The sequence below is a fragment of the Peromyscus leucopus genome, chromosome 2 (assembly GCF_004664715.2).
Source record: "Peromyscus leucopus breed LL Stock chromosome 2, UCI_PerLeu_2.1, whole genome shotgun sequence".
Lineage (NCBI taxonomy): Eukaryota > Metazoa > Chordata > Mammalia > Rodentia > Cricetidae > Peromyscus > Peromyscus leucopus.
The window spans coordinates 11834625-11847767 of NC_051064.1; the positions used below are offsets into that span (position 1 = coordinate 11834625).

Consider the following 13143-nt stretch of genomic DNA (forward strand, 5'->3'; position numbering starts at 1 on the left):
GTTATAATTTCTGGTTATTTATTGTGTGTGTTCTAAATATTCTCCTTTATATATGAGTTTTACCCTTTCTAGTGTTTTTTTTCTTTTCTTTTCTTTTTTTTTTTCCCCCTCCAAGACAGGGTTTCTCTGTGTAGTTTTGGTGCCTGTCCTGGATCTTGTCCAGATTGGCCTCGAACTCACAGAGATCCACCTGGCTCTACCTCCTGATGTTGGGATTAAAGGCGTGCGCCACTGCCGCCTGGCTCCCTTTTTAGTGTTTTTGATTTTTCCAGTCTTAATACATTGTCAAATATAAACAGCATATTGAATTGGAATAGTGATTATGATCATGCTTACTTTGTTCGTTAGTTTTTTATTGTATACTTTTTTTTTTAGCTAGTATTGAAAATAATATTTCTTTTATCCTTTGTTCAGTTACCATGATACATTTCCTAACATAATTTGCTAATATTGAATTATTTTTGATTATGTATCATGTTGGCCTATGGTTTGGGGATAATGTTTTATATGAGTTGAAAGTTTTTTTTTCCTAATACAATACAATAATTTAAATCATGTAAGAATTATCTATAAAGCTTAGAGAACTTTTACAAACTTTGTCCACCCCCAGTGTTTGAGGGATACATTTCTCCCATCACCTTTCCATTTCAACTCCCATTGGTCATTTAAAGTTTCTTTCATTTGCCTAATACATTTCAGACGTATTGCAATAAAGTTCTGTGTATTTCTGATTTTGCTCATATAATTTTGTTTTTCTTTGCAAACATTGTCATGGTTTTTTGAACTTTCCTGATTATAAAGTCATTGGGTAACATATTTAAAATATAGATTTCCAGACAGTTCTCTATAAATTTATCTTAAAAATATATATGCCCCTTGTAGAAAGCAAAAGCTGAGTGTCGCCGGGCGGTGGCGGCGCACGCACGCCTTTAATCCCAGCACTCGGGAGGCAGAGCCAGGTGGATCTCTGTGAGTTCGAGGCCAGCCTGGGCTACCAAGTGAGCTCCAGGAAAGGCGCAAAGCTACGCAGAGAAACCCTGTCTCGAAAAACCAAAAAAAAAAAAAAAAAGCTGAGTGTCATCCACTCCAGCCTTCTTTTGTGTTGCTCACCAGGTAGCCAATGTAGTAGTTTCATTCTGAAGCCACCCGTTTTGCCCTCAGTTGTCCTACTAGCCAGTAGGTGGGAGTGCCAGGTGCAAAAAAAAGCACTGAGCAGAGATTCACAGTGGAGAACTTTGCTCAGTGCCCTTCTGGTACTTGGCTGATGCTAGACACTGCAGTACATTTGGGTTTCCAGAGCTGTTTGAATCCACTTGGAGGACAGAGCACCCGTTGGGGGTGATGAGTATAGGTCTCATGCAGTACACTACCTGTGATTCTGACAATCGTGTAAATCACATTCATGTCCTAGCTCCCCTGCATAATCTTGGATGACTGCTCATTATCTCAAAGTCCTTAAACTTGTCACTCAACTCACCAGTCGCAGAGAAAATAAGGTTTACCTTGTTATGATCAATTTCCCACCACATGGATGGAATCCATAGATTGTTTCAGGGACGCTCCAGTGGGACTAGAATATCTCAAGATAGACATCCATTGAAGCAGTACTGCAATGTTTCCTCTAAGTTTCTAGGAAACAGGAAAATGCAGAGACTTATTTCATCGAGTAGCAAGCTCACATGCTACCTTGTCAGTATATGTCTCCCTTCAGTGGCATGACAGATATATACTAGGAAATGCAGAGAACTCTTCTGCATCCACATGCCTTGCAAATCTCAGAACTGTGTTGATTCTGCCGTGTCTGTCTTTGCCATACTTGGTACCAAGGTACACTTTCTTCGTTCTTTAGTCTAATTTACACGTCTCTTCCTGTCCTCTTGTATTTCAGTGTTTTTAGTGTTTTGATTCACCTTCAGAGAGAGGCAAGCAAATGCTTGTTGACTCTAATCTGCCATCTTAAATTTTCTTCCTTGTGGGTTCGTAACCAGAAGTGGAGTTTTCTGTCCTGACTGCCTGGTCCCAGTTAAACACAAAAGCTTATATTAATTACAAAATGCTCGGTGTTAGCTCAGGCTTATGTTAACTAGCTCTTACATTTAAATTAACCCATTTCTATACATCTATGTATTGCCACGTGGCTGTGACTTTAACGTTCCACTGGCATCTTGCTTCTTGAGTGGTAGGCTCGTGTCTTCTCCCTTGACTCTGCCCTCTTTATCTGGGTCCTCAGTTTGATTGTTCTGCCTAACCTTATCCTGCCTTGCCATAGGTCAAACAACTTTATTATTAACCAGTGGGAGTAATACATATTCATAATGTACAGAAGGGTCATCACACAGCATCTCCCCCATTTTGTCTAATCAAAAAGTTTTTAACTTTAACATAGTAAAACTACATACAACAAAACAGTTATTGAGCAAGAATTACAGTTACAATATCCAGTCGATTTGTATTTGACAAAATCAGAGAAAACATTCAATTTTTCATCTTATCTTGGAGAGTCTAAAGTTCATTCAATTATCCATCTTATCTTGGTGAGTCTAAAGTTTCATATCTAATTTACCTTTTATTATAACTAAGAAAAATTATGACTATCTAGTCTTCAACTCCATCAAAGATCCCAGAAGCGTGAAATGTTACCTAATGACAGGGACATCAGGCTGTCTGGACAGTCACCCAAAGTTCCTCTGTAATGTTGGGGCATCAGTCTTTGGCCTACAGTCATATAGTATCTGACAGACTATAGCATGGAATTTTGAAGGACTGACCTACCCTGTCTTGGCAAAGTTTGGCAGTCACTTTTCTTTGTGTCCTGCTGGTCCAGTTTGGCCAGTAAATGAACAAATGAGGCAAGGGCAATTTCTTTGTCCACATGGCTAGCTTTTGCCATAAAGAAAACAAGCTTCAAATGGAGTTTCTTCAATGCCCATCACCCTCTTTTAAATAATTGGTGCTGTCAGGAACAGACATGTCTCACTGTTGATAAAAGTTTAAGTTTTTAAACATATTAAATGCCATATTCTATAAGTCTTTGAAGTGTTTGAGGACCATTTACCTTCTTAAAATATATCTCTGTATGACCTTGAAAACATTTAACACTACTATAAGTCTGACTATTATAGATGATTATTAATTTGTATTTTTAATTATACATTATATTTTTAAATGAGCTGTATAAGCACAGTATCCTAAACAAGAGTAGAAACATAATACAGCATAAGAGAAATAACTTTAAATTTGTATAAATAAACTAAAATACATGCCAATTTAAAATATTTTGAGATTAACAATTGTTTTTTGGATTAAAGTAGATTCAATAATCAACCCTTCTCCCCATCATAATAATCTACCCTTCTTCCCATCATTTTTATATCATATCTCCTTTTCTTCTGTTAGAAAGAGACTGACTATGACCAATAACAATTTGTAACCAAACCCCCTTAAATGAAAACAAACATTTATAACCAATATTTTTGGGAATGTGGGCATAGTTTTCTAGACTACTTCCTATTGATTGGTGGGTGCTGGTAATTGTAGGATGAATTGCTAAATGGTCTTTATTAATAAAAAACCCAGAGCCAGATATTGGGGTGAAAACCAAGAGATCAGAGGAATAGGAGAAGCCACAGCCAACCTCACCTTACCGAGTCCTCAGCTTCCAAAAAGATCTACTTTCTGTATGCCCACGCCTATATGCCTTTTCTGTTCTGCCAACTTACTTCCTCTCTCCACCCAGCTAAATCACTTCCTGTCTGTCTGTACAGACCTCCAGACCTCTATGGTTAGTACTGGGATTAAAGGCATGTGCCACCATGCCTGGCTCTGTTCCCCATGTGACCTTGAACTCACAGAGATCCAAGTGAATCTCTGCCTCCCGAATGCTAAGATAAAAAGCATATACTACCATTGCCTGACTTCTGTGTTTAATATAGTTGCTGGCTTTTTCCTCTGATCCTTGGATAAGCTTTGTTAGGGTTCACAATATTTTGAGGGACACAATATATCACCACAGATAATCTTTTTTTTTTTTTTTTTTTTTTTTTTTTTTTTTTTTTTATTGAGACAGGGTTTCTCTGTGTAGCTTTGCGCCTTTCCTGGAACTTACTTGGTAGCCCAGGCTGGCCTCGAACTCACAGAGATCCGCCTGGCTCTGCACAGATAATCTTTAAGGTACCCTGAGAAAATCATGATAATTGTTAAATCTTGTCAGTGTTTTGTGAGGTTGGATTATCTTAGTCAGAAGCCTGGAAGCTATTCTGGATGTTGGATCACCTGGGCCATCAATTCCCTTCAGAGATTTTTTTAAGGGGGTCTTCCTTGCTGACACTTGATTTTTCTTAACCCAGAATGAATCCACAGCCTGCCTCTCTTTTCTTATGGAAACAAAAACACAACCTCTCCCCCAAAGTGACATGTCTTTTGACTTAAATTTTGGAGTCAAATAATGTTTAAAACATATAGGTTGGTTTAATTTAGTAGCTCTTACAATCAAATGTTCTCAGTAGTTATCATTCTTCCATTAACAGTGAAAAAAAATCTAAAGACAACACAATTAAGTATAGAATCCAGACTCCATTTGTTTCCCATTTTTACATGGCTTATCATATTTTTTATTATTCTATTTCCTTTTTAAGAACTTTATTATTATTTTAAAATCATTTTTTAATGACTGTTACACTTTCTCTTCTCTCTCCCAAGTCTATGCATATTGTTTAAACATGTTGTGATTTGTTTAGAGGCCTTTTTGCCTGAATCTGCCCTTAATGTGTATCTCTAACCTTTTTTGTCTGTATGAGCCAAAAACCCTAAACCTGTCACGCAGTGCACGCTTGCTCGTACCAGGGCCCCTGAAACTGTGGGAATACGCTATGCTGCAGCTCAGGCACACATGTGGCAGCCAGGGGACGAGTCTTTGTACATTGACCCCCATGAGAGATGTGAACTGTAAAGCTGCTCTTGACTCCATTTTTGTGTATCTAGAACTCTGTTTTTTTTTTTAAAGCTTTCTCAGGCTCTCAAGCTGTATGAGTGTGAGTTTTCATGTGCCACGTTGGAGTGCCATATGTAACTGGAGGCGGAGTTTTCTGTCCTGACCACCCAGTTCCAAATAAACACACAAAAGCTTAAATTCATTACAGAATGTTCACTGTTAGCTCAGGCTTATTATGAACTATAATAAGCTCTTATATTTAAATGATCTCATCTCTCATCTATGTATTACCACGTGGCCGTGGCTTTACTGGCCCTCTGGCATCTTGCTTCTTGAGTGGCTGGCTCATGTGGTCTCCCTGGAGTCTACCCTCTTTTTGGAGTCCTTCAACCTTCTCCTGCCTTTATTACTAACCAGTGGGAGTGATACACACTCACAGCATACAGAAGGGTCATCCCACAGCACGGGTTTGACTCAATTTTATGTGTACATATAGTCTAAATGGATCAATTACACCTGAAACAAAATTTAAAAAAAAGGTGTCAGTAAGTCTCAGCAGTGAGTTATTTCTTAAGTAAGTGTAGAATGGAAGCTGGGTTTGATGGTGTACTTGTAATCCCAGCTACTCAGGTGGCTGAGACAGGAGGATTTCACGTTCAAGAGCTACCTGGCTAACTCCGTGAAACATCTCAAAAAGTTAAAAAAATAATTTAGAATAAACTGTTGGGTATTTTTTTTTTTATAGTCTTCTATGGTACTATCTTAAGAATTAATGCAATCATGTACTTCTTATTGGATGAAAGAGTTTTATTTAGTTTTGTTTTAAGACTAGCTGCCACTTACATATAAGATAGGAAATTTAAAGTTGATGATTTGGAGGGAAAACATTTATTTTCTTAATGTTGATGTGTTGCCTGAAGTTAAAATTATTAGTATATATACTTAAAACTTTATCATTTACCAACTTATTCTTAAAATTCCTAAAATTTTTATTATTTATTCACTTTATTCCTAAAAATTGATTTAAAAAACATCTCTTATTATTTTATGTTCTTCAGTATCTAGTACATTGCTCAGTTCGAAATGAGCATCGGACATTGAGCAAGTGTAGTAAATTGACTAGGTAATTCAGTCATAGGTCATTTTGCTATTTTCCCTTGTAGTAAATGGAGAATCGTCTTCATCTGTCCTAGCTGACAATACTTCCACCATGGGTACCCCACTACCATCTGAAGAAGCCACCTCGACTTCCAATTGCACTAGCACCACCATCCAGGAGCCTCCTGTCCAAGAGCCCCCAGCACCCTCAGAACACAGTGAATGTATTCCCTCTACCAGTGCCGAAGCGGGACCAGAAGCTCGGAGCCTCATCGACCCTGACTCTGATTCCAGAAATAACTCTGCTTTTGATAAATTAAGGCAGCCAGAAGGGTCTGCGGAACCTCTGTGGCCACGGTCTAGAAATGCCCACACAGAGTCTCTGCCATCAGGGTATGTCAAGAAAATGTTTTTAATGTTTGACTTCCATTTAAGTAGAAAATTTCTGGTGAAGTATGACTATTGATTGAATATGTATATAAAATGTTCTTTTTGTTGAAAAAAATAAGTCCAGGGGCTGGAAAAATGGATCAGCAGTTAAAAGTACATACTGCTTTTACAGAGAGCTCAAGTTCAGTTCCCAAACTTCATGTCAGGAAGATCACAGTTCAGCTCCAAGGTACTATTCCTCTGACCTCTGTGGATGCCTGCACTCATGTACATACATACCTCACACTCCTACACTGACACACACATACACGTAATTAAAAATAATAAAAGTAAATCTTTTTAAAAATTAACTATAAGTTGGAACATTCATACTATTTATTTACTCCAGTGAAACTGCCTTTTGTAGTTAACAACCACTTATCTGGTCAAAATATGTGTTGTACAAAATGAACTACAAACCTGATGTGAATCTGCAAGACCTTTTGATTTTATTTTCACTTTGTATAGTAGTGACCATGACACACTTGTCATAACTCCAGTTCTTGTGTGTGATCTTGCATCCCTGATATCAGCTACCCATCCATTTCCAATACTAGTGAATACTGGTGACAGTCTCCAAAGGGCTCTGTTACCAGCCTGGATTTTCCTGATCTAATTTTTTCCTAATGTCCTATAAGTTTCCTAATCTCCTTTAAGTATGATTATTTAACTCCCAATGATTTTCTTTAAAGATTGCTTTATCCTTACTTATTCTTTTTAGTACTGGAGATACTCATATTAATTATTCATTCATTTTGTGTATGTTCAAGATACAAGTTTAGACTTAGACTTGATACCATGTGTGCATAATATAGTTTGAAATTGCTGTGATAAAAATATAACACTTGTTTTAGTTACTGTTCTATTGCTGTGAAGAGACAGCATGACCAAGGCAACTTATAAAAGAAAACATTTAACTGGGGGCTTCCTTATACTCTCAGAGGTTTAGTCTGTGACCATCGTAGTTGGGGAGCATGGCAGTAGACAAGCATTGTCTTAGAGCAGTAGTTGAGAGCTCACATCTGATCCATAAGCAGTGGGCAGAAAAAGAATGAGCCTGAGCCTGGTGTGGGCTTTTGAAACCTCAAAGCCCACCCCCAGTGATACACCTTCTCCAACAAGGCCACATGTTCTAATGCTTCCTAAATAGTCTACTGTAAACCAACCATTTAAATATATGAGCCAGTAGGGGCCATTTTCATTCAAATTACCACATTAGTTTTCAATACAGCCTACATTAATTAGAATGTTGACATGTAGCTTTTGAAACTACCTTAGAGGGCTCTGATTAACCTTATTTGTTTGATTGCTCATCACAGTATTGTGTTCAGACTTCTTTCCTGGTTTTGAAACTTTTTTCTCAGTGCTTATTACTTGTTCGTTTGGTTTTACCATTGTGTAATTGTGGTTTCAGACTGTGATCTGCATGTGCTTCCCTAGTAGATCTTATCATTTAAGTTTTGGTACCTTTATGTGTGGTCAGAAGTGACTTCTGTTCAAGATACTCTGCCCCTGCCTACTGCAAAGACTGTAAATACCCATGGTTTGCTAACAAAGCTACAATAGAGTGTATAATATCACCTTCAATTAATGCTATAACCCAGAAGCCCTGTTTTAGAACCCTACTCATTAGATATCTGAGGGAAGCCTTGTAATGTGAAAAGGGGACAAAACAGTGTAGAAAATGCTACTTGAGTTCTTTTTTTTTTTTTTTAAACAGATATGACTTCCATCTTATTCTACTCTTTGTTGCCATAGTGATTCACTTGGACACTGCAAACTATTAGATGCCTACTAAGTTTTTTTTTTAAGATTTATTTATTTATTTTGTATACAGCATGTATGACCAGAAGAGGGCACCAGATCTCATTACAGATGGTTGTGAGCCACCATGTGGTTGCTGGGAATTGAACTCAGGACCTCTGGAAGAGCAGTCAGTGCTCTTAACCTCTGAGCCATCTCTCCAGCCCATTACTTGAGTTCTTAAGAGATGGCTTTTTGGTGAAAATACCTGCCACCAAGCCTGGCATCATGCAGTCCCTGGGATCCACATGGTGGTAGGAAAGAGCCAACTCCCACTAATGCTGTTCTGACTTCCATATGCACCCAGTAGCTTGCACACATACACACACACAATAATGATGATGATAATGATAATAAACTTTAAAAATTAATTCAAAAAAGAAAATGCTGCTTGAAGAAAGGAGACTATTTCAATATTATCAGAGGATAAGAAAATGTGTCACATGCACAGCCATGTATTGTGCAGAATGAATGTTTAAAGAATTTAAAGTCTCCAGGAAAAGTAAATCGGTGGAAGCTTTAGTTGATAAAGGTAAAGAAACTTGCCAGCAAATAGAGCAAAAAGTTAAGTGTGTAACATACATATCAAGTTGAAATATTAGATGACTAGTTACAAGGTTTCAGGAAAAAAAGAAGAGATCTGTAATAAAATGACAAGAAACTCACAAATATGATAGGCAAATTTTTTCTTAGAGAAAAGACTTACCCAAACTCTTGATAGTATGTGAAAAGAGACCTATTTTAAATTATTCACCATGAACATTTTATTCTGTTGTGTGCCCTCCTGCCCCACCAAAAGAAATCTCAAGTACATCCAGAGATTTTTTTAATATTTATTTTTGCTTATGTGCATGAGTGATTTGCTTGCCTGTATATCTGTGCAACATATGCATGCAGTACCTGTGGAGACCAGAAGTGAATGTTATATCTCCTGAAACTGGAGTCAGCGTGTGGGTGCTGAAAATCTCACCCAAGTCCTGAACCAGTGCCTTTAACTGCTGAGCCATCTCTCCAGCCCCCAGAGATTTTGTTAAAAGGCAAAACAAACCAGGTTTTATACTAGTGAGAGTGGCAACAGACTTGTCAGAATCAACAGAAGCTGGAAATCAATTTACCTGAGTGCTGAGGGAACTTGCATATAATTCAGAGTTCTGTAACCAGTTGTACAGTTGGAAGGATGTTAGTTTGGTTGGGAAGAGGGTGTTAAGTGTTTTTAGATGTTCAGGAAAGGGACCTATGGCTTTACTTTTCACAGCCAGAAGTCAATACATTTTACTTGAAATTAAGTAAGTCATATGAAGTTAAGCATGTTGATAAGAAAAGAGGTAAATACCAGAGCATGTACAAATGGTTTGAAAATGTTGCCATGGGGATGAGAATATAAAATGATGGGGGGCAGCAGGTGTGTTTGTTTGAGCTATGTGACCCATAGACTGTATGAGTCTATTTAACTACTATGAAGGTATTATGAACTATTTGAAAGTGTATACTATTCTGATAAAAATCAAAGCCAGATTTAAACCAAAAAAGAGTACATTTTGAAACCAGAATTGCAATAAGGGCTGGTTTTAGAAATTATTACCTAAAAATAGCAAAAGTGCCATTGCTGGAAATTGCCTGAAATGCTTCTAGTTTTGGTTGTTAAGCTTTCAAATAACTGAATGGCCTGAGATGTATGTTACAGGTATTCCTGAAATGCCTGTGAAATCTAAGTTCTCTATTTAAATCTTTCCTTCCCATAAACTTCTTCTTAAAAGGAACAAATGAAGCAAATCTAAAATGTCATGTCACTTATTTTAATGATATGCTCTGAGAAGAATAGTTTGTATTTTTGAAGTGCAGAATAGCATAAATGTTGGTATAGTATTTTATGCCTTGGTAATTTAATAGGTAATTTAATAATTTCTGTGGTTTTAGTGTAAGTATAAATTTGGGGATTTTTATTGTTCATGGGCATTACTTGAGCATTCTATGACTTCATTTTCTCAGGTCTGACAAATTGTTGAATGAATTTGTGTTCCTGTTATTTTTAAATATGAATGTATAGGCACAACCTCTCCTTAGAAAATAACTGTATTATGTGCAATCTTAGTATATGAAGACAATAGAAAGTAAGTTAATAACTGAAGGCTTCTCTGACAGTGAGTTAAATTAAATTGGATTCCTACGTTTATCAGAAATGAACATATTTTTAATTTGTTTTATTTTAAAATTGAAAGTGAAGATGAAATGCAGAAACATAAAAATTTTAATTTATATTAATTATATATATTTATATATATAATGCATCTTGATCTTATTTCTTCCACCCCTCCCTCTAGCTATCCCCTCTCCCCTAGTACAGTTCCTTTTTTCCTGTTACCTCACTGAATTCAGCTAATGCTGTCTGTATGCACATGGGTGTGGGACCATTCATTTGGTCATGACCAACTTACTGGTGCCTGTGCCTCTCAAAAAGTGACTTTCAGTTTACTATCAACTACTAGTAGCTTCCCAGCTGGGGGTGGGGCCTTGGAAACCCCTCCCCATTCCATGTTAGTGTTAACTGGCTTGATTTTGTGCAGATATTAAACAGGTAACTTTGCCACTGAGTTTATGCGTTCACCAGCCATGACACATCCAGAGGACAGCATTTCACAACACTCCTACCTTTCCCTGGATCTGCATTCATTGTGTGCCCTCTTCCATAGTGTCCCCTGAGCCTTCAAAGGGGGGTTGATGGAGATATTTTTCTACAGCTGAGGAGTCACAGTCACTTATTCTTAGCACTTTGAACAGTTGTAAGGCTTTGTGTAAACACTACCCTCTTCATTAAGACACTTCTCTGACCAAAGTATAGAGTAGCACAAGTTTATGTAAATATAAATATTTAGTAGGCGGTTAGACAACATGATGCTATCGCAAACAGCATCAGTGGGTTCTCCCCTTGGACCCATGATTGTCCTACCCATGGATTTTGACCAGCTTTACAATACCAGGCATGAGTTCCTGTCAATAGAGCAAGCCTCAAATCCAATCAAGAATGTAGCTGCTTGCTCTATAAATGGTCTAACCACTGTCTGACCAGTGGGCACATTTTGCCTGGCAGGTCAGTATTAGCATGAGGGTCTGGTGCTGGGTAAGATTGTTGTCTTTTCTCTTTAAGCACTCCTTATGATACTTTCCAGCACTATGAAAACCGGTCAAAGTTTTTTTATTTTTGTTTTCCCCTTTCTAATATGTCATATTGAGAAAATTGCAGAGAAGAAGAAATAGGGAACCAAGAAAAGAAAATCAAAGTGGGGAAAACACATTGAGAGGCTTTCAGGAAAAGATAAGTTTGTGATGTTCATTCTAAGGACTACCGAAATAGAGTGGAGTAGATGTGCACTGTGAGACTGTGCATGCAGAGATGACAGACTTGGCAGGGACAGCACCACCACGTGTCCTTAAGGTGCTTCTGCTGAAAACCTTTTAGATGCATAATTTGAAAATCAAAGACAAAATGGATATTACTTTCTGGCACTTAGTACCTTAGGCTTGCTCTTTGCTGAGATTATTTTACTCTTGATTATTTTTCTTTTCTGCTAATTTGGAAGAGTGTAAATTGATAAATTTAAAAATTTTGAGTATTCTATGCTTTCTTTCTTTCTTAAGTACTTAAGTATTTATTTTCCAGTTCTGTTATGAAGAAGCAATAATTAAGAGGTCAAAATACCTTTATAGCTAGGCAGTGGTAGTTCATGTCTTTAATCCCAGCACTTGGGAGGCAGAGGCAGGGAGATCTTTGTAATTTCGAGTTCGAGGACAGACAGGGCTAAAGTAACCCTGTCTTGGGAACCCCCCCCCCAAAAAAAAAAAACCCACAAATACATTATGTTTATAGTATTTTGTGTGTGTGTGTGTGTGTGTGTGTGCGCGCGCGCCTTGCGAAGTAAAGCCTGTTTTTAATGTTCCTGATTCTATAACATTTTCAGATTTCCTAATCTTGTTTTTTATTTCTATTTTTGTACTTTTATTATAGGTGGGAACAGAGAAAAGATCCTCATGGTAGAACCTATTATGTGGATCATAATACTAGAACTACCACATGGGAGAGACCACAGCCTTTGCCTCCAGGGTAATGCATTATCCTTATGTATCTTTAGTTAGGTTTTTATTGTGTGTAAGTTTTAAATGTGTTGATATATATAATTTTTGGACAGTGGTTTTAGTAAAATAGACTTTATATTATGGTTTTCAATGGATGGATTAAATGAATAACTATAACATGGTGATCCTATTTATTTAAAAATGAGCCTTCGGATGTGCTATATTGAAACACCACATCTGTGTTTTCCAGTGATAAGTTCTCAATACCATAGGACAAAGTGCTAAGTTCTTTCCTTCATTAAAAAAAAATTTACAACATCTGAACATCATTTGACACTTGAAGCCAGGCATGTGGGTGTCAAAGGCTGAAGGAATGTATTCCAAGCATAGGGAGAATGTTTGAGGGGAATTCAATAGTATAATTTAACTTAGCTGTCAATGCAGTTTGTAAAGAATTATTTGAGACAGGGTAGTAGCAGGAACTTTATTTAGTACATTTTTTATTTAAAACTATAAATTATTTAAAACTATAACTTTTTATATGATTTAATATAAGCTTACATGTAACTAAGCTTGTAGATTTTAATTTTGGGATCAGTCTTTTGTTTGACCCATATACATACATACATACATACATACATACATACATACATACATACACACACACACACACACACACATATATATATGTGTATATATATATATATTTAGAGAGGATTTGAGTTTGAGTTTCTTTGTGTCAACAGATTCCATTATATTTCTCTATGTCAACAGATCCCATTATTTTTTAAATAGTAAGTTTGGAAGACTTC

At 37.0% G+C, this 13143-nt stretch overlaps 1 protein-coding gene across 5 annotated transcripts in view; it reads left to right on the forward strand.

Moving 5' to 3' along the window:
* The window catches only part of Wwp1 (WW domain containing E3 ubiquitin protein ligase 1), a 121061-nt gene that overhangs the window by 59151 nt on the left and 48767 nt on the right, over positions 1-13143 (forward strand). For 4 of the 5 annotated variants that reach the window (XM_037202376.1, XM_028885168.1, XM_028885165.2 and 1 more), the window contains exons 9-10: positions 6094-6421; positions 12264-12359. In XM_037202376.1, coding sequence (XP_037058271.1) covers positions 6094-6421; positions 12264-12359 — 424 coding nt within the window. The remainder of the gene's footprint in view (positions 1-6093; positions 6422-12263; positions 12360-13143) is intronic. The other variant, XM_028885167.2, reaches the window with a different exon arrangement.